Source organism: Vidua chalybeata, chromosome 1 (genome assembly GCF_026979565.1).
Source record: "Vidua chalybeata isolate OUT-0048 chromosome 1, bVidCha1 merged haplotype, whole genome shotgun sequence".
Taxonomy (NCBI): Eukaryota; Metazoa; Chordata; class Aves; order Passeriformes; family Viduidae; genus Vidua; species Vidua chalybeata.
In genome coordinates this window covers 145,166,398-145,193,023 of record NC_071530.1, presented here as the reverse complement: position 1 = coordinate 145,193,023, position 26,626 = coordinate 145,166,398, and the positions used below count along the sequence as shown (strand labels likewise).

The 26,626-nt window shown below is 40.2% G+C and overlaps 1 protein-coding gene across 1 annotated transcript in view; it reads right to left on the bottom strand.

The window, feature by feature from the left end:
- Positions 1-26,626, bottom strand: part of TG (thyroglobulin) — a 140,877-nt gene that overhangs the window by 7,855 nt on the left and 106,396 nt on the right. Inside the window, exons 42-45 of the mRNA XM_053958544.1 lie at positions 20,568-20,732; positions 19,682-19,849; positions 12,715-12,896; positions 9,045-9,152 (exon numbers count right to left, since the gene is read on the bottom strand). Of these exons, the coding sequence (XP_053814519.1) occupies positions 9,045-9,152; positions 12,715-12,896; positions 19,682-19,849; positions 20,568-20,732 (623 nt within the window). The remainder of the gene's footprint in view (positions 1-9,044; positions 9,153-12,714; positions 12,897-19,681; positions 19,850-20,567; positions 20,733-26,626) is intronic.

Sequence of the window (26,626 nt, the reverse complement as noted above, 5' to 3'; positions counted from 1 at the left end):
GAAAACTCTTAGGGTCACAGTCCACACTAAAAATTCATCAGTCTCATAAATAGAGAATTTATTTGATTTGAAATTATTTGTATGACTGTACTTGGTTTGATACAGAGACATAAAGTGGTACAAAACCCTACAATTTCACAGGCTGTTTTCTATATTTCTGGTTGATGAGAAAAAAAACATGAGAATGAGAAAAAACTTGCTAAGCTTAAGAGGGAAAAGAGGCACATACATAAATGCACAGAAGAGCAGGAAAGACAACTGGGAAATATCTAGAAGGCAGCTGGATGGGAAATATCAGGAGAATAGCTCTGTCTCCTTCCTCAAACTCTGATCATAGAATCACAGAATCATAGAATAGCAGAACTATAGAATGGTTTGGGTCAGAAGGGACCAGAGGGAAGTGCAAAATGCCCAGAAATACTCAAACAAGGATTTTGGAGTCTTGTAGGAGCTCTGAGCATACTTAAGGTAACACCAGGTACTGACACTGCTTTCACTGGAAAACTGGAGTGAGAGAAAGAAAGACAAATAAGTATTTGTAGCTTTACTGTTGTACACTGCCAGCTCTGAAGGGAAGTTTTTATTTCCTAAGCTGCTCCAAACTGCACTCCCAGGATACCAATCATGTGCTCAACAGCAGCAGCTCTAAATGGGGACATGAAGTGCCCACGACTGTTGGACTTCAGAGGAAAATTTGACAAAAGGGGGGACTGCACAGACAAGGGCAAAAGAAGTTTTTAAGGAAATCAAATAGCAACTAACTTCCTCTACAGAAGTCCCTTTTCAAGGATCAGATCTGTTATTTTAAAGACAGCAGTGAATGTAATTATGTGTAAGGATGAAATCTTGGCTTTGGTGACTTTACAGGAGTAGTACTTTGTGCAAAGGTGGCTCTTCAGATCTCCTCTGTATAGCTTTGCTTTTTAAGATGTCAATATTTTTAAAAACAGATTCACAGCTCTTTTTGTTTGGCAGACCAGTAAATTAAGCCATGGGGAAGATAGAAGCCAGATCCTACAACTTTGTTAACACTAAAATGAGTTCTACATGGGGAATTCTTATTTCACCTCAGAAGTGAAATGCTGCTGGAGTCCAGTTTACAAAAAAATAGATGGTAAAATCAGAAACTTTGTGACATTCATAACCAATGATTTAACAGCAGGGCCTGAAATATCATTTGCTGGGATTTTTTATTATCCAGTGCCAAGCCATTTAATTGGGAAGGTATAGGTTCTGAGAAAAATTTCCTTAAACCTAAGATGGATTTTCCATTTAAATTTCCAAGTAGGAAAGACAGAAAGAGATTACTCAGCCATCAGATACTCCACTTCTCTCTCTACAGAGTTTTGGCTACTTTCACACACAAAGGACAGCTTCGACAGGGAAGAGTAAAAGATTAATAAATCAGAATTTAGAACAAAACCACCCCAGTTATGGTTGATTTGGTTTAAATTCTGGTTCCAAATCAAACAGAGCATAGATATAAGCCCCCATGTCCAAGAGCTGAAGTTAAAATTTTTTTTCACAAGCTTTTGGAACAGAAAAAAACCAAGCCAAATCAACAACTAACAAATAAAACCAGACAAAAAAACCCCAAACCAAACTGCCTCATGACCACCAACCCCAATTCAGAAATCCTCAAAAACTTTGTTTGCAAAATGGAATTGTCATTACTGGCAATCTGTAATCAGGGCAGTCAGAACAGAAGAATATGATCTGACAGATTACCATGCTATGTTAGGACTGAATGCACAACTCAGAGCTGGGGCTGCAGGGACCTCACAGTGCGATCCGTAGTGAATTAGGACACAGATCTCATTTTGAACCCTGTCCTTTTTCTAGGTCTGGCTAATTATTTCATACTGGAAACTCATTTTGATGATTAATGACTTACTCTAGCATAATATTTCTCCTTTTCCTTTCATTTAAAAATAGTCCTTACTCTCCGTTCCAACTAATATCAATCAATCTCAAAGCATTTTGAGTCACAGCTTCTATTTTTAGTTGCCTTAATGTAGTTTTTGGTTCTTTTTTAAACCTCCACACACAGACAGAAGCCAATGTAAATTACCTCAAAATTCTAATGATATCCTATATGATATCAAAACACCAAACTTCCTACTGCTATTCAATCATTTAAATTTTAAAATAACAAGATAGATATAACTAGCTAGAGTTCAGCCAGAATTACCAGTGATCACCTGAGAAATGCAGAAGAAACATTGTACTCAAACTCATGTCAGTCACCAAATAAAACAGATGTTGGCAACCTGTGACAGGTTGCTGAGATAAGAAAATCATTTGTCCTTTAATGTAAACTTTTGTGAGAATAACTGCTCATTTTAACAATTCTGTGAAAGATCATGGCTTTCAGTTCCCAGCCTCACAATCAAGGCCCTGTTCAGTATCCATTTGCAAGGACATGCCTATCATTGGGCAAGTAAAAATCCCCACCTCTTCAGTGTCACTTGGCTTTGCTGAGAACAGGTTATTTACATACTGAGTGAGTTGAACAGCGCAGGTGAAACCCAGACTCATAGGTTGCTCATAAATCTCCTGCTGATTTGAGTTGAAATAGGATTTTGTAACCACTCTGTCCCAGGAGAAGAGGATATGGTTTACATAAAATGTGCCACTGCCTGTGTGCCCTTCTGCCCTCATTCTGTTTTTATTTTCAATAAATGCATTTAAAATTATTTTTGTAAGAATTATTGGAAATATTAAATGTGCTTAAATGTTAAAATTGCACCCATCTGCATTATCTTCACATTAATACCAGCAGATTTTTACAGAGTATATTTGCATATCCAGTATCCTGAACAGCCATTGTCTCATCCATGTCATGGGAGAGGAGCAGCCTGCCAACCCTGCACTTTGCTTGAGCTGAAATGCTCATTTGTATGCCAAGGAAAAATAATTTTAAAATTATATACAGTCACATATTTTATGAAAGGAAATGGTATGTCATTGCAGGGAGAAAAAACTAATCAAAGGATAGCTGAATATTTATAGAAATTCAGTGAGCCAATATGAGGCCTGGTGTGACCTCTGCAGTTCTAGGGATGCATTTGGCTCATTGTGTCTCCTCTCATCATGAACTCCTGCCAAACAAATGGGGGAAAGGATGTGAAAAACAGATGAACATTTTGCTTTCTTCTTTTCAGGAAAATCAGGACATATGGAAAAAGCTTAACTCCTAACAGGATTAAACTGCCAAGTTTATCCACCTTTGTACCAAAAAAGCCCTATAGATACATGTGATTTGCAAAGATATTCTAGAGTTTGCTGCACCTTTTCCACTTGAATTACTCCCAACACACACAATGTTCCACTTTTGCATTATAGCTGTGCCAATTAAAGAAAATAAAACTGAAATAGCAGATAGTAAATTCAAGAGCCTGAAAGCTCACACTAATTGAAAAAAAAAAATCATAGATCTTAAGGCAGGAAGAAAGAAAGCACTTTTATCAACTTGTCAGAACTCCTAAAGAACACAAATAACACAAATCTGCCAGGGAATTACTGTACTTAAGATCTAGTAATAGGCATGATGACACTTGATTGGACTTTTGGGAGACAGAAATTCATGTGTTTGTTCAGAATGTCTACTCTTAAGCTAAATGAATGGATGAATTTCCAGAAAAAGGTGATGTGTACATCTAAAGATGATCAGATCACCAAGGAGAACATGGTGCTCAACATGCATGGACTTTGTGCTTATCTTGTAGATTACATTTGATGGGAACTGCCACCACAGCACATGGAGCTCCAAAATTGCTTTGTCATTTCCTGAGTCTTTCAGCTGAATTTTGGTTCATTTAAAGATGTTTTCTGCTTTTTCTGAGCTGGCTACTTTGCCTTTGCATATTTATTGCTAATTTACAAGACCTGGAAAATCTACTGAATTACAATGGCCTCTAAACTACTTCACAGGAAGAAAAAACAAATTCTCCAGACCCCAAGCCTTTAGAAGCAGAGGAACTTTGCAAAGAGTTGAGAATGGCATGATGTGGCTGTATCAGTGGGACAGTGTTTTCATAGCTGCAGCTGGCACAAAGCAATGGATAAGGCCAAAGGAATGAGAGGCACTTCCAAAACAACAATTTTTAGGAGATGGCTGGGAGTAGAGACTGGGATATAGAGCACAATGATAAGCTGTTCTTGCAGCAGGTGGACATAGGCAATTGTGGTGCTTTCCCAGCTATGGAGCAACATGCATCTTGTCACCACCCCACTGGTAATTTATTTGCCGTCTGTTTTTAGATCATTTATTTGAAGCTCAGAGGCAATCTCCTGTCTGCCTGCACAGCACCCAGTTTAGACTGTGTCCCCAGCCTGTGGGGTACTGGTACTCATGGAGTAACAGCTACAGATGGGAGGAGAGCATCAAGTGGACAGCAAGTAATGGATGGATTAAAGGACAGGGATATAATTGTTGTGAAATGAAAAGAGTAGAAAAATCTCCTTTAATTGAAGAGATATTAAGTACAGCCAGAATTCCTGCCGCATCCATAATAAAAGGAAACCAAGAATACTTCACATAGTTGAATGGGTTTATACACAAACATTTTTTGTTTTATCAGTCAGGAGTTCTCGCCTTCAGTTACAGGAATCTTAAGAAGTGTCACCGAAACCCAGCCAACTATGTGAGCCTTGGCACACAGCAGCCTTTTAACAACTCACACTGATGTACACCAGAGTGCACAGTCAGGAGGTAAAGACAGCCCCAACCAAAATGACTCAAAATAGGCAGCAGCTCATTAACCTTGGGTGAATCTGTCCCATGCAAAATCAAGTTTTTATGATGATTATTATGGTGATGTTAATGACTAGAAGATAAAGCCTCATTAAGTCTCAGTTTGATGCTTTTCCATACTGCTGATGATGATGATCAGCCCCCCTCAGTGGGCAGAGCACTGAATTTTAACCACCATCTTTAAGATAGAACATTTAGCACCACAATGTGACTTGGAAACTGTGCTGGCATGGCAAGAAGTGCTTCTTCAATATAATACACAGAAATCACCCAGAAACCTCTTGAAGGGTTAACAAGGCAAATCTTTGTACAGTTAATAATATTATCCTCATCAAAACATACTTCTCCTATCACAAATTTCTTTACCATACCTAAATCTATCCTCCAGTTCTCCTCACTAATCCTAGGCAGTGCTGAGCAGTCACATTCCTCTGACATTGTTTAGAATGAATGTTTACTCCAAGGCCTAAGTGTTCTCAAAGAGAGAGTGAGAAAATGGCAGCTGGGTCATGTATATATTTTTACCACAGATTATTAATGTGGGAGTTGGTTCCTCATTCAAATGGGAACTGAAGACTAAAGCAGACATGGTGTCATGCCAAGCTCAGGAGAACGCTACCACGTGGAAGGAGATATTATTTTTCTCTCTGCAAGATCCATTCATCTATACAAAAACTGTCAGTTCATGGTTTTATGTGATTTTCCACATATGTCATAGACATCAACTTAGAGCAGGCTTTTTAACCCTACGTTTGTATCTACACAAGCTTGAATGTGTGTGTGTGTATGTGTATACACTTTAGAAACATCCAGCTGAGAGACAAATTTTGGCTAATTTACTTTTACTGGCAAAAAATCCTCCCTGTTTAATAATTTTTTGTCTACTTTTCATCATTGTGGTTGAGTCTGTCTTTACTAGCTGACTTTTCCCTCCCTCTTGTTTATCTTGCTGTTAGTTATTAAGTGAAACAAGAGGAAATACCAGTACTTTTCTCATCCCTGCATTTTAACTCTCTTGTCTGTTACATTTTGGGAGACACATAAAGTAGGAGAGAGGTGACAAAGTAGAAATCGAAGATTGTGTTGCTATACGGTGCCTTATCTAATTAATGAATGGCTATTTTGCCAGACAGAATATTTTGTCCAAGAGTAAATAGTCTTCCACTGTTGTAATTATCTAAACATTATTTTAATGTACTCTTTCCAATACTCCTTTGAGGTAGCCATTAGCAATTATTATAGATTATATATAATTATATTATCATCATCTTTATGATACAGATTGCAAACACAAAGAGAGAAGATTCATCTCCTGTGTAAACTGATTTCTTAGGAACATTTTAGACACCAAAGTAAAAAACCCTCATTATTTTATCTTTTATGTTACCCTATGGACATATCACTAAAAAAAAATCCCATTTTTACTTGTTGAGAAATCATTATTCTATCAAAAGCCTATGAGTGATCAGGAATGTCTAATGAGGTTTTCCTCCAGGTACAAAAAATGAGGGAATCTGATTTAGTGTTTGCCCTCACAGAATACCATGTACATGACTACCATGTGCAAATCATGCTTTGGCTATTGCATTCATTAACACAAAGAAATGGCTGTAACAGGGTTCTGCTATTCAGACCTTTAACTGATTGTTTGCAGGGTTCAATTCTCACTTCTGCTGAGCAAGTTCACAGCCACAAGTCCTGCCTTCCAGCCTAAGGTGGAGGTTATCTGGGAGAGTACATGCCTCTGCTCCCCACACCCCCAGGAGTCACAGTTTTCAAAGAAGAACTTGAGAACTGTCAGGACTCTGTTCCAGTGGTTACAGAAGTCTCTTGGAAGCTGGGGGCATGTTTGCCAGATCTTTCCCCAAGATTAGTTTATATATTCTACTTGAAGGCTGTTTCATGGATATCACTGATTTTAGTCTGGTAAGATAAATCACTGATAATATTCCCAAGAACTGTTTTGTTGGTTCTAGATTCTTGATGGTTTCCCATTTTTAGGAGTCAAAGCCACTCTCCCATTTGAAGCCCCTTCCCTCAACAGCATCACAGCACTGGCATGAGTGGGGCTGCAATGCACCTACATTGCATGGAGGGGGGAATGCTCTAGAGAGGGTGACATGGCAAAAGTGGGATGAAGAATAAAGGAAGATTCATTTAGGAATGAATGAATTAATTAATTAATTAATGACAATGTTTAAACAAAATACTTTCAGTGTATTCAGCAGAGGACCTACTGTGGGGTCCCTTGGGAAAACGAGGGTATCACTTCATAAATAGACACATTGTAGTGACAAATTAGATCATTTCATACACAGACAAGCTGAATTCTGCAACTTCTGTTAAAGTGCTTGCTTTTCAAGCTTTTTTTTTCGGCATTTATTTTAATGGCACTTAGGGATAAATAAAGACTAAAGGAGTAAGAATATTATGCAGCATACCAAGCTGGGCCATTTTTCCTTGCAAGTAGCTTAACTTAAGGCAATTGAGCCTCTGCCTCACGTTCCTGCAAGTTTCAGACAGCATTCTGGCTTTCTTTGTTCTTGTAAGGAGGGTTATGAAAAAGCAAACCAATAACTTTAGCACTAAATTTAAAGTAATTAGCCTAGAACACCAGTGTCAACATAAATATGATTAAAATCTGTAGCTACATGCTATATAAACTATTGCTGTACAGAAGAGCTTGAGGAGAGCTAAATAACATCAGCACAAGAGAAATCTTAAATAGGGCTTGATAGAAGAGAAAATTCTTATCAATTCAAAATCAGTGCCTCAAAGCCAGTGAGTCTAAGCTGCATAAGTACTATTTAATCTACTTACAAATAAGATCTAATCGTAGATGGCTGGGTCACTATCATTCTCCAAAGCAAGAAAAAACTTGCTGGCTCACTTGAGAACACATCTTTTCTTTTTGTGCGGCTGGATTTTTGGCATACCATAGCTCAGCCCTGTTTGGAGCCTTGTAAAAATCACTTATCTGGACCTATCAGTAGCCAAATGGAACACTGTGAACATTCCCGCTGGAGCTGCCAGAGAAAGAACGGCTCCCTGAGGATTAACTTCTCAGTTAAAAAGAAAGCAAGCCTGTGTTACCACAGCATAATGGCCTTCATCTGTAACCTAGATCTGGGCTGGCTTCTTTCAAATGCTTTTTCATTATGCTATCAGGAAGGGAAAAAACCCAGGCAGTTTGCAGGGAACTTCACAGGATCAAATGGTGCCAGTAGGAACCCACCATCCCTCCCCTGAGCCCCTTTGGAGGAAGCCTGAGAACAAGGAAAAGGTCTCAAAAAGCCTTCCTGGAGAGAGGTGAGGGGCAGTCCAGGGGGCTGGGAACAAGCATGGTTTCCTCATAAGGAAACAGTATGAGAATAAGCATCCCTGTGTGCTTTCCTGCCCTGGTGTGTGGATTCAGGGAACAGAAGGGGCGACTGTCGCTGCAGTTTCTGGTCACTAAGCCTTTGGGAGCAGGAGCCACTCTGGTGAGTCACAGGGCAGCCCAAAGTGTTGACCAGTGCCTGCAAACTTCAGTGCTCTTCCTGACTTCTGCAAAGGGCTGGGTCTAAAATAAAGCCAGGGAAGGTCACCTTAAAGGCCTCTGCCTACCAGATTGTTCTGTGCCCAACAAGACATTGCATCTCCCACAGCCACTTAGGGCTTTCTGCCTAAAATATAATACAGCTTGTCCTGCTGACAATCTTTCAAGTAAGCTTCTAAAATGAAGGATGACACAGAGCCTGAGTCCCCAGTGCTCGTGTGCAAAAATATTTTTCTTCCCATGAGACAGTCTGTCAGCAGAACACCAGTCATAGTGCCAGTACAGGAAGGAATAAATCCCTGAGCTCATCCACACTGAAGGCCAGTCAGTACAACTGGAGTACAACTGCACTGACCTCAAAAAAGGGCAGAGTGGAACTAATGTTGAGTAATTAGAAAATGATACCCCATTTATCTTGAGAGCTGCGGACTCCTGATGACTTGGACCAAATTCTGATTCTTTGTGGCATGTTTATCAGATGTAGAGTACGAATCTGAAAGGCTAGCTTTGGAACTGGTCAGCACAGGTAAGTTGGAAAGGGGAAACTCAGTTTAGATATCTAATGGAAAGTGCCTCAGATCAGAAAAAGCATTCCTGTATAGTTAAAGAATTTATTAGAGACCAATCCCTCCTTTGCTCATCTGAACTGTTTATTTGATGTACCTACATCTATTCATTTATTCCACAGCATGCCCAAACAGTCAGCCCTGGTTTTACAAACTCTAAATCCAATAAAATCCATCTCCTTACCTGCTCTGTGAGGAACTCTCAGGTACGTGGTACATGAAGACATTTCCTTGAGAGGCAGCAGCCCAGTAACTCGCCATGTTTATGATGGGACATGTGATAAACTGGTCACTGATAAAAAAGGAGGAGCAGAGAACAGAAACAGTTGTGAAAAGGAAAAAAGGGAAGAACTCCCACAAGCAACAGATCACTCTCTATCTCGATAGTTTACTTCAATTTCCCAAACCAGCTCATATCTGTCTTCAAATCAACTGAAGGAAACCACATTCACCCTCTACAAGACTAGTACTACTTAGAATTCACTAGAAGTGATGTTTTATGGAGCGTTGAACAATGATAGTAAACCAAGCAGATCTGATCCATAAGAAATATCCTGTCAAACAAACCCCAACACCACTTTAGTTTATAAGGGCTCATGCATATAGTAGTTTAAAGTTCTTTCTGGTACCACTAGGTTGTGATGGCATCTAATAAGAGGTCTTACGTATTTCCTAGTTTAAGGATCAATAATATGATTTCTGAATTTGTATCTGTGTGATTTCTTGGGTAGTATTTCCAGAACTGGAAGAGATAAGAGACCACTTCTGAAGATAACCTGCAGGGCTTATCAATATGGAATTCCTGGTGCAATATGTCTGGGAGAGGAAGATTAACCAATAAGAGTGCAATGAGGAAGTCAAATGGTCAATTTAACACCAGGTCTAAAAGGTACAAGTGAAGCAAATGTATCCAGACCTTCCTGCCTTCCTTTGCCCCAAGAACGGGGCCTGGAAGGTGGGGTGAGCAATAGGTGGAAGAAACATGAGTGGTTCAAGAGGGGCAGGTAGAAGAGAGGAGACCTTACTGCAATATATCTCACTGTGATTCCTCAAGGCAATATGCAACATGCACCCCCACTCCCTGCTCTTCCTGTGCCTGAGGACTCAGCACATGCTTTGGGCGTTTATATACCTTTGCCTAGGTGGGTGCACACAAACATAGCTGCTGAGGAAGTGGGAGGTTTCAATTCTCAGTTTAGTGGATCTGAAACAGCAGCTTCTTCTTCAGACTTGGTAGGTTAAAAAAAAAAAAAAAAAAAAAAAAGTGGTGCAAGAACGAACAGCGTCAGAGAAGCATGAAAACATTTTGCTATTTTTAACTGGTATGGTTATGAAAGGCACTGTTTGGGTAGCTATCTTGGTTCGGCAGAGTTTATTTTAAGCTCATCTGTGAGACCACAAGCTTTGGGCTGACTGACCTCAGGGCTCTTTGACAGTTATGGTTGACAACACCCAAATGAAACAAAAATTACTGCTCTTCACATGCCTACCAGCATGGAGCCTTAGAGGAGCCGATGGTCTTTGAAAACCAGAAGTCTGGGAAGAGCAAAGCTCTCAAGAAATGCTTTGAGCTACATTTCACCATTTAAAATGGATTCTCAGTTGGTTAAGTAGAATTATTTTAAAACCACAAAATAGGCACAATGTATGTAGTTTATAACAACCACTTATGTTGCTTTGTCACGCTTGGTAATCCTGTTAAAACTTTAGCAGTTAATTCCTTACGTAAAACTTTCCTTGGCTTACACATCTATGCTGGTAGTAAGTTTTTTGTTAAAATGAAACAAAACTAAGGAGAAATAACCCAAAACCAAACCAACCAACCAAACATCAAAAAACCTAGAACCAATCCCCTGTTTTCTCCACCACGTACGTGATGCTGATATGGGTGACTCTCATTCTGTTTCACCTCACTTTCTGCTGTAGCTGGAGTAATTTCCAAAGTGTTTGAAGCAAAGTATTATCATCAGATGCCCTGGTCTCACTATTCATCCTTTTGCCTGGCCAAGAATAAGCCGTTCACTTCTTTCCTTAGCCAAGGTATTTGCCTCATATCATAAAGGAGCAGGTAATCCCTGTACCCAGGAGGCTGCCAAACCTGAGGAGCTGCTGGTGATCCCATTCCTGCTGGAAATGTGTGGTGTATCCCATTCCTGCTGGAAATGGGTGGTGTGCCAGCCCTCACAAGTTTGCAGAAGTCAATGTTTGCACCACACTGAGCCCTGGGCTGAATGCCAGTGATCAAATGTGACAGCCCTGTGTTATAACAGCTCCTTATAGAGGGTTCTCTGGATGGGAAGAATGGTTGAAATGTAAATCCTACAATGGTTTATTATGGCTTAAACCTCACTGATCTAAAGGATTTCCCCCCAGGGCTAACAGTGATGGAAGGAGACTGAAGACAAATTCTGGCTTTGATGTCCATGAAACACAGTGCTTCTACATGTACTGCAGGCAATGGCTCCAGTGTCGTGGTGATGGAAGGCCCATCCCTGGGACAGGCTACAAAGGAGGACAAATGTGGCAAGATGTGTGAGTTGATAAATGGCACAAAGCTCGGCCCACAACGCTCTGACTTGTTTCCTCCATGACCTCAGTGCACCGGCACACCTGGACCACCCAGAAACTGCTGTCTTCTTTTTGAATCAGATGTTTCCCAGAGAATCTTGGCTCCTGTTCCTCTCCGGCTCCCTAAGGCTCTCCCAGAGCAATGTTCTTCAGCTCTGGTAGAGGAATTAAAGGAAAATCCTGTCTCTGAGGTATTGTGGAGAGGCTCACAGTGGGACAGAGAACACTGAGAGTGCAGATACCAGGAGCCTATAGCTATGATGGCTCAGTTCAGAACACAGGTGGAACATCTTGGACAGGCCCATTAGGATTCAAGTCCCCAGTTTATAAGCTACATCACATTAGAAAAGTAAAGAGTATTCACAATGAATCTGCTCATAAAGCAGAGACAGGAATAGGGAAATATTTTTTTCGATTCATTGCTGAAAAATCTGTTTCAGTTACAAATCCAGTCCCTGAATTTGCTCAGAGGCAGAAAACAGGAAGTTTTCAGCTTCCACCTCCCAAAGGTCCATGCAATGTTTCAATGCAAAGGATGGGAGTGCATTTACTGCAGGCAAGTTCCTCATTCCTCTGCTGACATGCATGAGGTGCTGGAGCCTCCAGAGCAGGGCAGTGGAGTGGGGAAGAGGTTGAAGCACAAGTCTGATGAGGAGCAGCTGAAGGAGCTGGTGGTGTTTAGCCTAGAGAAAAAAAGGCTCAAGGGGAACTTCACTGCTCTTTAGAACTGCCTGAAAGGAGGTTGTAGTGAGGTGAGAATTAGTTTCTTCTCTGAAGTAACAAGCAAGAGGAAATGGCTTCAAGTCATGCCTGACATTGTGAATAAATGTATTTTGCAGGTTTCATAATTAAAAAAAAATATTGTAATTGCTGAAATCAAAGTTTTCAAATTTGGCCATCAAGAAAAAGTATCTGACTGTATAATTAGGGGACTGGGAATAAAAGGCAGACTATTAATTCTACTGTCAAAGGGATGAAACAACTCAAGGAACTGTTGATACACATCAACCCAGAACTCTATGACATGAAAATGCAAAAAGAAGTATTAGTAGTCTGAACTCAATATCCAGTTCTAGAATGACATGTCAAACTTTTCACAAGGCATAAAAATCAGTTCAATTTCTGTTTACCAACGACACTGGAAACCTCACGGAAAATGAAATCATATTCCCCATTTTCTGTTCATTTGCATAAGAATTTCTCAAATTTTTCAGAATATAAGTAGACACTTTAGACAAGCAAAACAAGCCTTGCTCAACTCCAATCACATAGGATGACTTTCTTACCGGGTGGCATTTTCCAATGCCCTGGAAAAGGATGAATAATCATCAGTTGAGTGTTCCAGGGAGTAATACCATGTAGCTGCATCTTCAATGAATGAGTTGGACTCTTCTCCTCCTAGAGAATTTTGCAGAGCCTGATAAAAGGCAGTTTTGCTGTTGGCTCTTCCTTGACTTTCTTCAAATTTCTGAGAAAAAAAGTGCATACATGGAATTCAGAAACAAAACCAAAAGATAAATTTTTTAGGAACAATGTAAGCTCAGATCTCCCTCTGCTGGAACAAGTCCTCTCTGCTGTGATCTCTGATTCCTAGGGGATTGAGTAGAGTACAGTCCTACTTTTGTTTTCCCAAAACTGTCACCAGTGAGAAATATTGGCTTCCTCTGGACACACTATAGTACAGAAACCCTGATCTAGTAGGTCCAAATCATAGGCACCAAGCTGTGCCGATGATCTCCAATAGTACAGAAATCTTGCTGGCTCTCATAGAAGGGGGTCCAAGGAGCAGTCCTCCACTGCATATGTGTCCAGGGCTGCCTTTCTGATGATCTGAGGAAGGAAAACTAGAGAGGAGAGAGGGAGTTACTGTTCTTTTCCTTTGAAAATTCCAGAAAGCAAACATGCTGTGTAGGCCATTTCATGGCTATGTCAATCTGCCTCTTCTGGGAACACCAACAAAGGAACATGGTTGCTCCAATTCCATATTTAGGTCCCTCCTGGAATAATATCTGCTTTAGACCTGGAAGAGAAATTCCATTCCTTCAAATCTCACAATGCAAGGAACAGCCATGATCTTCAAACTTTATAACCCTTAGGGCCTTTCAGAGAAACCAACAAAGAAATGCCCTTTTTCCTGAGATCTGTGACCTTTCCTAACATAAAGGTATGTTCCCCAGAGCAAAGCGCCCATGACACAGTGACCACCTTCTATGCCAAACTGTGTATCCAAACATATTTTTACCAAAGCTAAACACTGCTGGAATTTTTCAACACATTTTCTTTGTGGAAGTTTTTTATGTTATCAATTGAAAGTTTTCACTTTTTGAAAAAATTATTTCAATTTCAGAAACAAAACAAGTTTGTGAAAAAATGAAAGCCTACCCTGAACTTTTCTGTGCATCAAGTCCTTTCTAAAGAGGGCACTATACAGGTGCATATCGGTTGAAACTTGGATAAGAACTCCAGAGAAAAAGATCTTACAAACCACCTCTATTATCTTGGGCAGTCAGTCTGATGCAAACTAGGCCAGTGTCTGCCCAGTTTAGTTACTGTAGATGCTTTATGTATCATTTTGATGGCCCACAGCTGGTTTTCATCATGCTGCTAGAAGGTCTTTCCACAACCCTATACAGAAAGTACAGATGGAATTATACCTTTTCAGTAGATTCACAGAAATGAAAAGTGGAAAATAAGTTCCCATGTGCTGAGGCTGAGGTTTGTCCTTAGTATTCTAACCCTCTGTGCATTTTGAATAAGTGACTTTAAGGGATTTGAAAACTCTGCCAAGTATCCCAAGGTCCAAGAAGATCTTGGCAATTTGCCTTGTATTTTTAACAGATTCTTCTTTTGCTGGGTTTTAGCCCATGCAATGTGAAAGAGTCATTTGGTGCCAGCTTTAGTAATACAGCTGTACTCCAAAAAAGATGGGGAGTTCACTCCTGACACTTCATGTGCACAAATGCCACATATGAAACTGCACAGCACTCTTGCCTGCAAAATCATTCAGCTTAAAACCAGCAAGGACATGCATATTCTTCTGCAGGAAATAGAAATGCTCACTGAAGACCTGACTGCAAGGTCACTGAATTCAAAAGCAATTTTTCCATCGCAGCTTTGGCACATATCAGTCCAGGTTCCTACTAAGCAGCAGAAGTATTGCTTTGTTTAGTTAAGAATTTCTCATTTGAAGACTGGGGTTAGCAGTTGTGGGTAAGAAAAGATACTTTTCTGTAGCAGAGCAAAGCCCAATCTCTTGTGTATAAATCAACCCATACAAGCAACTTTCATGCAGTGCTTTCATTTTGTTGTCTTTTTAAAAGGGATTTGTTAACTTGTTCTACTCTTGTCATGGACACTTAAACCAGGGAGACACAAAATGAAAAAACCTTAGGGTATTGATTATGTAACCTAGGAACTTATCCATCACTCTTTCATCAATGGTCAAGTATCAATTAAAGGTTATGGTTGAAAATCACAGAGAAGGAGATGGATCATCATACAACAACATATGGTTAAGATGACAAACTCCCTGCCAATTGTTTTGTAAATGCCAAAAATTAGTGAAAATTAAGTTTCATGAATGATTTTTTTAATTAAAAACAAACAAACAAAACAAAAAAAACACAAAAAAACCAAACAAAAAACAAACAAACAAACAAAAAAAATAAAAAAACAAAACAAAAATAATTTGGTAGTTATTAAACACAGAAAGATCAGTTCAGGATAGGAAGTCCCTGAACTGTAAAGTGCTAGAGGTTTGAAGAGCTTTTACCAGAAGTATCAGATTTGCTTATCCTAATCTTACAGCAGCCTCTTTTAACCACTGCTGAAAACAGCATTTTGTGCTGAACTGCCCTTTGATCTGACTCAGGGTGGTCAGCCTTGGGTATTTAATGTCAGAAGTCAAGGAGAAGAGGGAGAAGTTTGGCTTGGCTGGACAGGGATCTTCTCTTGGAAATAAGGCAAAAAAGGAAGGTGTAGGCCCAGCTAAAGCAAGGTCAGGTGATATGGGAAGAATATAGAAATGCTGCTTGCCACTGTAGGGAGAGAATTCATTTGGCCAAAGCTCAAGTGGAGGTGAAGCTGCCAGAAATATGAAGGGCAATAAAAAGTTTTTTTTCAAATATGCAGTGTAGAAATAACATGGACCCTTTCCAGAATAAAAATGGTCACTTTCCCCACAGGGACATGGACAAGGAAGAGATGTTCAATACATTCTTTGCCTCTGTCTTCTACACTGATGATGGACCATGAGGACCTCAGTGCCCTAAGCTGGAAGACCATGACTGTGAGAATGATCAGCTCCCAGTTGACTCTGAAATTGTGTGTGATCTGCCCCAGCTGGATCCCTACAACCCTACAGGGCCTGACGGGATTCAGCTGAGAATGCACAATGAACTGGCTCATGTCATTCCAAAACCTCTCTCAATGATTTTTGAGCAGTCTTGGGAATCAGGAGAGGTTCCAGTTAACTGGGAGTTGGTGAAGATTGTCCCAATTTTTCAAGAAGGACAAGGAGGACCTGGGAAACTACAGGCCTGTCAATCTCACTTCAGTGCCTGGTAAAGTTATGGAGAAGATTATTCTGGGAGGTATTGAAAAACACCTGAAAAACAGCACAGTCATTGGTCTCAGCACAGCTTCATGAGGAGAAACTCCTGCATATTAAACCTGATTTCCTTTTATGACAAGGCAACCCACCTAGTTGATCTGGGAAAGCCAGTAGATGTAATCTCTTTGGATTACAGCAAAGCTTTTGATACTGTCTCTCACTTAAACCTGGACAAAACATCCAGCTTTCACCTGAATAGCTGTGATACATGATTGGTGAGCAACTGAGTCATGGGTCAGGCACCATGGAGGGGGTATGGAATGGGGTGACAGCAGGCTGGTGACTGGTCCCTAGTGGGGTTCCACAGGGCTCCATCCTCGGCCCAGCTCTTTTCAGCGTCTTCATTAATGACCTGGGCACAGAACTTGAAGGAAGTTTGCCACTGACACTAAACTGCCAGGGCAAGAGAGGGGATTGTCCTGCTCTGCTCTGCGCTGGGGCAGACTCACCTCAAGAACTCTGTGCAGTTTTGGGCACCACAATATAAAAAAGACAATAGGCTTCTAGAGAGCATTCAGAGAAGGGTCACGAGGATGGTGAAGGGTCTGGAGGGGAAGGCATATGAGAAGCAGCTGAGGTCACTTGGTGTCTTCAGCATGGAGAAAGGAGACTGAGTGGGAGACATCATTGCAGTTAGAATTTCCTTATGAGGGGAAGTGGACAGGCAGGCACTGATCTTTTCACTCTTGTGAACAGTGACAGGACTCAAGCGAATGACGTGAAGTTGTGTCAGGGGAGGATTAGGTTAAATGTCAGGAAAAGGTTCTTCACCCAGGGGGTGGTTGGGCATTGGAACAGGCTCCCCAGGGCAATGGTCACAGCCCCAAGCCTGTCTGATTTCAAGAAGTTTTTGCACAATGCTCTCAGGCACAGGGTGGGATTCTTGGGGTGTCCTATGCAGGGACACAAGTTGGACTCAATGATCTTCCAACTCAGTGCTTCTGTTCTACAATTCTATGATTCACTGTGCCTATGTACGGGTTTCTGTGGTCTTCAAAATGCCCCCAGAGATCTGCAATTTTCAGAGTTTTCTCAGCAGTAATTTGTAATATTTTGAGGCCCTCAAGACGTGTTGACTCAGATGAAAGAAAGCTCAACAGGCAGAGATGGATGATAAACAGAACTAGCATTTGTAAGATAGTAAGAATTTTCATCCCTCAAACCACTAAAATAGCACAACGTGAAACAATTTCTCAAGCGTTGCTTTGGCTACGGTATAATTTAAACATCTGACTTAAACATGATAGCCAAAACCAAAGCATTATGTTCAAAGTAAAATTCCACCTTCTGGTCTGGTTGCAGCCTAGAGTTTCACTCTCACTTCTATGTGAAGAGTGCAAAGAGTTTATAATACTTGCATGCAACTTCAGTCTAAGGTGATAAGATTTGCATCATGTCTCAAGTTTGCTTACATCCAAATAGCTAAAAAGTATCTCCTTACCATTTACAGGATCAGTACTAAGAGAAATCAGGATTAATAGAGCAAGTCCTTGACAGAATTGCCCAGCACAGTTATTCTCAGGAACTGGTGGAGAAAGTCAGTAAATGTTTTTACCCCTCACTCTTCACACTGTCTACACTGGCATCAGCCATCCTAAAGACAGATATTAGGACTTAACCAATTCCATACACTTGCCAGAGCACCTTTTAGCTGTGTTTGTCTACTGAAATACATGCACAGATCTCTCTGCAGAGCAGGAACACAGCCATAGGTGGACTTTCATCCCAGGGAGGTTTAGTTCCCTCTTTTTAGAACAGATGAAATACTTTGGGTGTAGTCAAAGGCGAACCAGTAATTATGCCTTGGTTTCCCAAGTTCAGTTCAGTGCTCTGTCCACCAGCTAAGCCTTCCCACACTCCTTAGTGTACCAGTAAAACCGGCTTTGGCTATTCCTAGAGAGGTGCAAGTGAGATTTACCTCAAAGGAACCCTTAAAATTAATTATGCAGATGATTGGGATACAGAGGGGATTGTCTCAAATCCTTCTCTGAAGTCTATTGTGGGGAGAGGACAATTTAGCACAGGTTAAAGATCTCTTATGACATTTATGACAGAGGAAATGGGGTACAGACTTCCAAGTAACAACAACCATCTGCACTAGATTTTGTCACTGTAGCTAAATATGTCTGTGGCTTATTCAGGACTTCATAATCAGATTGACTGCAACCATACATGGTCATGGCTAGCACAGAAATGCTGCTGAGGACCTGGAGATTGCATCTTCACAAGTAGCTCAGTGATGGAAGGAGCATTACAGTTTCCCAACAATTAATACCCTAACTGTGTCAACAAGGGAGAAATCAGGAAACTTCAACCTTGCAGCAAGTCTTTAAGAAAACAGCCCAGACAGGAATACAGACTGCTCAAAGCATCCATATTCCCTCAAGTCCTAAAAGCCTGAAGCCACAGGAAAATAGAAATAGAGGGAAATGTGCATTAAAAAAATCATCTGTGGATATGGCCCCTTCATATGGTTGAGTTGCACCAATTTACTGAGTTCCCTTCCAATCTTATTTTCTGCAAGCCTTTAAATAAAAAAGATATTTCTGATTTTATTTTTGGACAGGCAAGATTTTCCTACTGAACTCTCGCTTGCAAGTGTTTTTTTCTTTTCATTTCAGTCTGACAGTGCTGGGATTTAGCACTTGTGCCTTTAATCAACACCATGACTTGTTGCAAAATTTTTAATACAACATGGAATTTCATCTCAATCTGTCATATGCAGAAATAGTGGTAAAGAATTTCACTTCCTAGTCTTCATCACAGGGCTTGTAATGAGGTCACTGTGGTTTATTCCACTCTCAGAGGGTCTGGATCATTATCTGCAGGCCTCCAGCATCACACTATATCTTCTGTACCTTTCTCCTATAACTTTCTCATGAAATTGATTGCAAAAGAGAAAAAGAAATTTAAAAAGAGCAGGAAAGTTCTGAAAGAGAGTAAAAAAGTAATATGAACTTTGATTCAGGTGGGCCATTAATTCTGAAGTAAAATGGTCTATGTGCTGTTGGCTACCAGCAAAAAGAAGCTGGGACTGACATTTCAGCACCTTCTAAGAGGTGAAATCTTGCAACAATCCTGTTGCAAGATAGCAACAGACAGTACAAAATGGATGAAATTCTTTTTGTTTTCACCAGTTTCTGTTCAGAAACCTTAGACCACACATCAGGCCAGTGCTCCTCCTTATAACAGCTAGTCCATACTCAGAATCATCTTTACAAGAAAATGTACTTCTAGGAGACAACAGAGGAAAAGATTGCTAAAAAAACCTCAAAATGTTGATTTAATCCTGCTACACAGTGAATACATTTATAGTTTAGTTGCTTTCATCTTTGTGAGATACTACTGAGATTGAAATATAAATAGGATTTTAAAGACAGTAGAACATAAATGCTAAATAACTTCTGGTCTCTTACCATTTTGTATCTTCCACAGAAATATTAATCAACACATATTATTTGCCATTAGTCATCCTGACCAAGACTATGAGAAGGAGAAGGACAATGCATTTGCATATTTCTGTGGAGCATAATTCACAACTTATAGAAATCAAAAAGCATCTCTCCAGGCTGCATGTGATTACTGTCATCACTGTAATCACAGAGATACCATCAGTTCATTAACAGTGAGTGTCTTCCTACCTTAATTGCCTTGGCTCTGCTGATGAGACCATCTTGTTGAGCACTTCCAATGAGCAGATCTACTTTCCGAAGCTGAGGGCGCTGCAGGGCTTTAGCCAAAGGTTCCCGGAGGTAAATTCCATCCATCACTGGACCCCAGTACTGGAATGGGCCACTTATAGCTAGCAGCTATGTTGGCCAAAAAAAAAAAATATATATATAAAAGAGCAAGAATTGTGCAGTTGATTCAGCTTATCCTTTAAATATGCTTAATTCACCTGATCTGAATCCCTTCAAGTGAACAAGTGACCAGGTAATGTAAGTGCAAACTCCTCATTGGCAGGAAACAATGATTTTGCTGACTGTCTCAGTAGGAGAAAGAAACTGAAGAGGCCAAGAGAAATGTTGGTCTTATAGTAATAAAACAGTCGTTTTAAACTAGGGATTGACTTCATGCTAGTCCTTATTGGAAAACTCATTGCAGGTGGATATGTTAATTTGTGGGTAAAGGATCCATCTCTAGAATTATTCATACTGCACCTTTCACAAGCCTCCCACTTCAAATACTGAACACTGACATCAGCTACAGACATTTGACTCTCCTCTACAGAAACACCCAGGGGCAGGCAAGAGGGAACTGAAAGAAGGGAAAAAACAATATTTAGATTTATTTCAGGAGACATGATTAAAGCAGTGTAAAAGGAATTTAGTCTAAAGGAGAATCAAATTGTGAGTATTCATAGCTCAGAGCTGGATGTCATGGACAACAACTTCCTTCCACCAAAAATAGTCTAGTTCCTCTTTCACAAGGATTCAGACTAGATTATTTTTTAAGCTTTCTCACAGCTTTGTGTGAATGGAAACTTTTTGATTTCTTGCCAATGGCATATGCTTTGCTATGTTGTACCTTAGTTTGAGCATCATTGAGGACACGAGCAGGCAACTGGCGAAGGCAGGCTACAATTTCCTCACTGGTGGATGAAGGGCATCCCACATCTTCAGCCAGGGCTGCTGCTTGGGTCTGTGCCCTCCTGGTAGTAATTATAGATGCTGGAGAAAAAGCTGAGCCTCCCTAAAAAAAAAAGCCCCACAATATCAGTCAACATATGTTGTCAGAACACCTGGTTCCCTGGTGCAGGTACAAAAGTTGAGAAGAAAAATCTTTCCTCCTGCAGAATGTAAAACCCTGGCTTTTAAATTAAAATAAGTGAGTTCTAAAGATCAAAGCAAAGGGGTGAGGGTCAGTTAGGCTGTTTCCAGCTCTGCCACAGTTATTTTGGAAAAGCTCTAAGTGTCTATATTATGTGTCTAACCAAATCAGAAATCTTTCTGAAAACTTTGGTGGAAGGACTAATTTCCAAACATTTGCATCAGTTTACTGATAATAACTGCTAAGATTAGCTCTGTCCTCTAAAAACCCCATAACCTGGATGCATGATATGAAAGACCCCGATCTATTGAACTGATTAACGTACTTCTTACTGAATTTGCTCAAAGCATAACTACAAGTCTTGTAAAGCAAATTCAAAAGAAACAAAAATCAAACAGTAAAATTTTAAATTGAAATAGTCTCAAACCTTTGAGCCCAAAGAACTCTGTGAAGCCCTGGCGAGCACCCACAGCAATTTTTATATTTCAAACAAGGAGAAAGGAGAAACATTGAGACAGGAGTAGATATAAAGAAGGTGCTGTGAGGTATATGAGGGAATGGAGAGCCCATCTTACAAGAGGATACTAAATGGAGCTTTATCATAGCTCTGATAAACAAGGACTGAGAGCAGGCATGAATTCCATAAAGAAGAACTATTTCTACCTTGGGACAATGCTGGTACAAGGACAAATGAGCACTAAATATTCACATTGAGTGCAAATCAACTTCAGCCAGAAACCAGAGATAACTAGCACAAGGAGCAGGGAGGGTCTGGAAGTGCAATGAACTGAGCAAATAGGAACAAAAGACTAAAGGAAACTGCAGAAGATTAACCAGAGCATGAAGATCAAAACCAGAGCACAGGCTACAGTTCAGTCTCTACCCCAGACTCTTCCTATTCTTGTTTCAGCTGTGCCAACATAGCAAATGTTCTTAACAAGAAAGGATGGCACAACGTTTTTGAGTAAGCATGAAAACTAGTAGCTGCAAATGCAGATAAATTAGTTAAAAACTGATAAGATCTGACCTAGAAGAGAAAGGTTGGAATAGCTCTGACATGGTTCAAATGACTAATTTCCAAACATTTGCATCAGTTTACTGATAATAACTGCTAAGATTAGCTCTGTCCTCTAAAAAACCCCATAACCTGGATGCATGATATGAAAGACCCCGATCTATTGAACTGATTAACGTACTTCTTACTGAATTTGCTCAAAGCATAACTACAAGTCTTGTAAAGCAAGTTCAAAAGAAACAAAAAAACAAACAGCAAATATTTAAACTGAAATTGTCTCAAACCTCTGAGCCCAAAGAATTCTGTGAAGCCTTGGCGAGCATCCACAACATTTTTTTATATTTCAAACAAGCAGAGCCAGTGATACTAATGGGATACCATTGCTCACAACTGGAAGAATTGATTTCCAAAAATAGTGAGAAAGAGGTAACTTGGGTTTGGGTGTAGAGACAGTCTTTTTAAGTTCACTGCATGCAGAATTTCCAATGATACTATGCAAGCAAAACTACCAGTTCTTTGCTTTACAAATGTACATCAAAATTCAGGGTCACTGTTTCTTCATTATTGTCAAAAAAAAAAAAAACAACCAACAAAACGAACAAAAAAAACCCAAAACAAACAAACAAACAAAAAAACCTTCAGGAACAAATAAGTGAGGATAGAAGCCGGTATTACCTAGAACTAATTTTCTTTCTTTTTTTTTTTTTTTTTCTTTTTGAGCCTGCAGTTTTCATATTAAACAGAAATCTTCCCTAAACACTGAATTCACATTACAGGTGGGTTCAGGACAGAGAGAATAACAGAGCTACACTTAGCAGCTCCCTCTTTTCCTAAAAAAACTATAATTTATTTGTGTGATTAGTCCCAGAAACCAATAATGGGGGACTTGTGTACTTTAAAAAATAGCACTTCTTAGGCAGAAGCAGAAATATTGGAGGGCCTGTTTGTTTCCATTACATGACACCCATATTACCATCAACATGACAGAATCATGAATCAGAAAACCAAAAAATCATGAGATCAGCTCAAGAATAACAAACACTGTGTTCTTTTTGTTAGTCCTCTGGTTTTTAATTCTCCAAGAATTCTCTTGTACCCATGAATACAAGAGCTAAAAAATTCCCTTTTAAAACTAACAAGTGAAATCTTTGCTGTTCCAGCAGAGTTGTTTTTCGAAAGTGAACCTCTAAAAAATGGCATATACAATAAAATTGTAGTCATTAGTCACTTTGTCATCACTGGGGGATCGTTTAGAAGTGATTTACAGGGAACTGAAGCCACACACACTTCTTGTTTTAGCTGTCCTTACAGATGGACCCACAACAAGGAGGAAGAGGAAGACAGAGGAAGTTCCATTGACATTTTTGACATCAACCTGAAAGTGTTCAAAAGTGCTAAGAAAAAGCAGTTGCAGCTGTGTTACACAATCCACAACAGCACTGTTACACTGCTGTCCAAAATTCATAGGAATAGGAGGAACTTTACAGTGTTGAGCAATAGCACTTACTGCAACAAGTGATGGCATTGAAAATGGGAGGCAAAGCCTTCGGTACTATTTAGTTCAGGGACCAGGAGCATTGCCAGCATTTCTTAATTTCTGTTTTCAACATTAGAGGTTCAGATACACAGTAGAAATTCAGATACCAGGAAATGTTGCAGCTCACAATGGTGAGAAGTTGATGAATCAGTATTACAATGAAGGTGAATTCTCACGTTGTTATCAATGTGACCAGCTGAGCTGGGGCTGGTGCCTCTTGCAAACTTTTCTTTTGGGACATCAGAGCTCATCAGACTTTCATTGGTGCTATCCTGGCTATCTCACTTCTTCCTGCACAAGCTCTTGCTGCTATTCTGATGGGATGATAAAAAAGAATATACGGACCTCTGTTTGGTTTGTGTGGCCATGTTTTGGTAGTGAGGGAGTCTAAATGAAATAATTGCAGTGTTGTGAGGAAGAGTGAGAGTGGAAAATCCCAGATGGTCATAATCATGCTTTACTTCTCATTATCCTGCTCTGTTTAATTGGTAATAAATTAAATTAATTAAAATAAATTAGTTTAATTTCCCTGTCTTTGCTGGTAACCAGTGGGTGATCTCTCCCTGTACTTATCTTGACCCATGAGATTTTCATTTTATTTTCTCTCCCCAGCCAGCTGAGGAGTGCAGAGCAGGTTTAGTGTGCAGCTGGTGTCCAGGCAGAGTGAACCCACCACAGTGCTATCACTGTACTCTGTACCTCTGCCTCACAACATATCTGGAAAAGCCAATTGCCGTATAAGCTGCAGTGCTGAATGTCTTTTGATTCCTCATTTACTTTGGAAGCTCACTTCTGCAAAATCTTTCAAAAATTATTCAGAACACATCTAATGATTAGAAACTTCCCTGGAACTAGATTTTATCACCCACACTTTGCAAACCCAAATGCAGCTTCCTCTCCTCACATCACAATCTCTTGTTTTTTTCCCAAACTGACTTGAAAATGAAATTCTTTCTTGTCTCCTCAACACAACCACTCCCTGCAAGTGCATGGGGTTTCTCTGATGGCTGCAGCTAGAGCAGGCTTTCTGTGTGCCCTGAACCATGCTATAGGCAATGCAAACAGCAATTACAGTAACACCACCCAAAAATGAGATCAAAAGACATCTAATGCAAACAGTCAGAGCAAGGAAATGTCCTGAGAATTCTACTTTCCCAAAAGAGCCAGCTGTACAGCAATATTTTATTTGTTAAAAATAGGCACTCTCCAGGCTCAGATGCACACAGTTCCCAGCCAGAAGTATCTGTCAGACCATCTGGTTTGACCTCCAGGATAGCCAGGGCTCTTCCATTTCCTGGCTGCTGAGCTCAAGTGCTTCCTATCCCTTAAAACATGGTTTGTATTTGATCTTGCATGAAGCATTTAAGCTGGGCTCAGAGACACAGAAATGGACATTGCAGCCTTCTCCTTGGCAGTTTGTGCTTAAGGATAATTACTCCATGGACAGGCAACAGAACCTTGTTTCTGTTTGAGGGTGCCTTCAGTTTCAGTTAATGCCAGACTACAGATATGTTTAAATCCTGTTTTTTCTCCCTGCAAAAATAAGCAAACTGCAACTAAACAACCACTGACTACTTTCACAATGAGTTCAGGAGATTATTCTTTAACAGACTGGATTTAAAATATTTTCAGAAGTTGTTTTCAATTTGGACTCTATTTGCTTCTTTCTTGCAGGGTTGTTTTTCAGTGTCCTTCACTGGTTTTCCTTAGATAACCAATTCTACATAGTGACCAGTACTTACAAGACACCAAGGCTGCAGGGCTCTCTGTGATGACATTAATGTAATTTTTCCAGGCTTTCATGAAGTCTGGCTTCAAGAGCCTGGAGAAGTAGAAAGCTTTGGGAACAGCTCAAGGAGTCTCTGTCACAGCTAAAAAGACATTTGGCAGACACCTGGCAAACACCAGCACAGGGAGTGTGACAGGGAATGGTCAGGTCAGTCCAGCAATGGAAGGGGGGACTGAGAAAGAAACATCATTCCCTCCATAATTGTTTACTAGACTGTAATTTCCATATAAAAATGGGGGGAAGGCAAGGGTTCTCTCTCTTATATCAAAAATAACTTTTTGAAGAAGGAAAATTTCTTTTTCATATATCAGCCTTTGCAAACCCCTCTTTGCTGACATCAGAGGCAGCCCTGCAAGGACAATGTTCCTCTCACAAGTGACTCACAGAGTGCCTGTGTCAGGTTAGTGACTTGAATAACAGGATATGAATATTTCTAAGATGACATATAAAGTCTCTCTTAATTCATACAAGCACTTTCTTCCATTTAGATGTAAACACTACCTTATAAATTATTCTGTTTGACATGAGGTATTAGCTAAATGCACAGAAAGGGTAAATCAGCTCTCATCCTTGCACAGGAACAGACAGCCACCAGCAACAGGCAGAAATGACACAGAAATGGAGAATTCTATCTACCACCCTCCACTGCAAACTCATCTGTTCCTCTACAAGCACGATACAAACAGTGCCTGAGATTTACTGTGTTTCCAGCAGATCATGTTCTATCAAGCAAGTCCAACCTGTCCTTAAGTGTGACCAATCTTTCCTGCTCAGTCCAAGACCTGTCCCATTCCCAAGTGCATCTTATTTCTTGTAAAGGCACAAAGACTGCCAGAGGCAGTCTAAGGCTGAGGGTGGTGAGAAGGATTGGGAAAAGGCTCTGCCTCTTCCCATTCCCACATGCAGACATCCCCTAACCCATGATATTTCAGTAATTGCAGACACACTGTTCATCAGTTCAGTGAATGCCATTAGTGGACATGCATGTCACATCCTTGTGATTTGAAGAAAGCAAGAAGGTCCTAAACAATCAAAATATAACTGGTCAGGGTAACCACGGAGCTGTGCTTTAGACTGATTAGTTTATCAAGCTCCCTAGTGCTTTCCTAACCCTTCAAACTGAGGACTGCTGGTACAGCCTATCAAAGAGAAAGAATATTCTCCTGAAATTACCAATTTTGGGCACAGCTTTGGGGATTTGATCAGTGTTTCCTGGTTTCAATAACAGTTACACATCAGCTCCCACATAAGCACCTACTTGGAGCTACTCTAGTGCAAAGTAGGAAATCTGCTAGGGCTTGCTGGTTTGTTTTCTCTGGGTTTGTCAAGAGTTTTTTAATATTTTCCTGTACTATGTTAGGGAGTTTTTCAGATCCCATCTTTATTATAAAATCAAAGGGCAAACCTTAATAAGTCCCTTTGACTTCTATATTCATATCCACAGTACAACATTCTTCAGTGCCTTTATCAGGTTA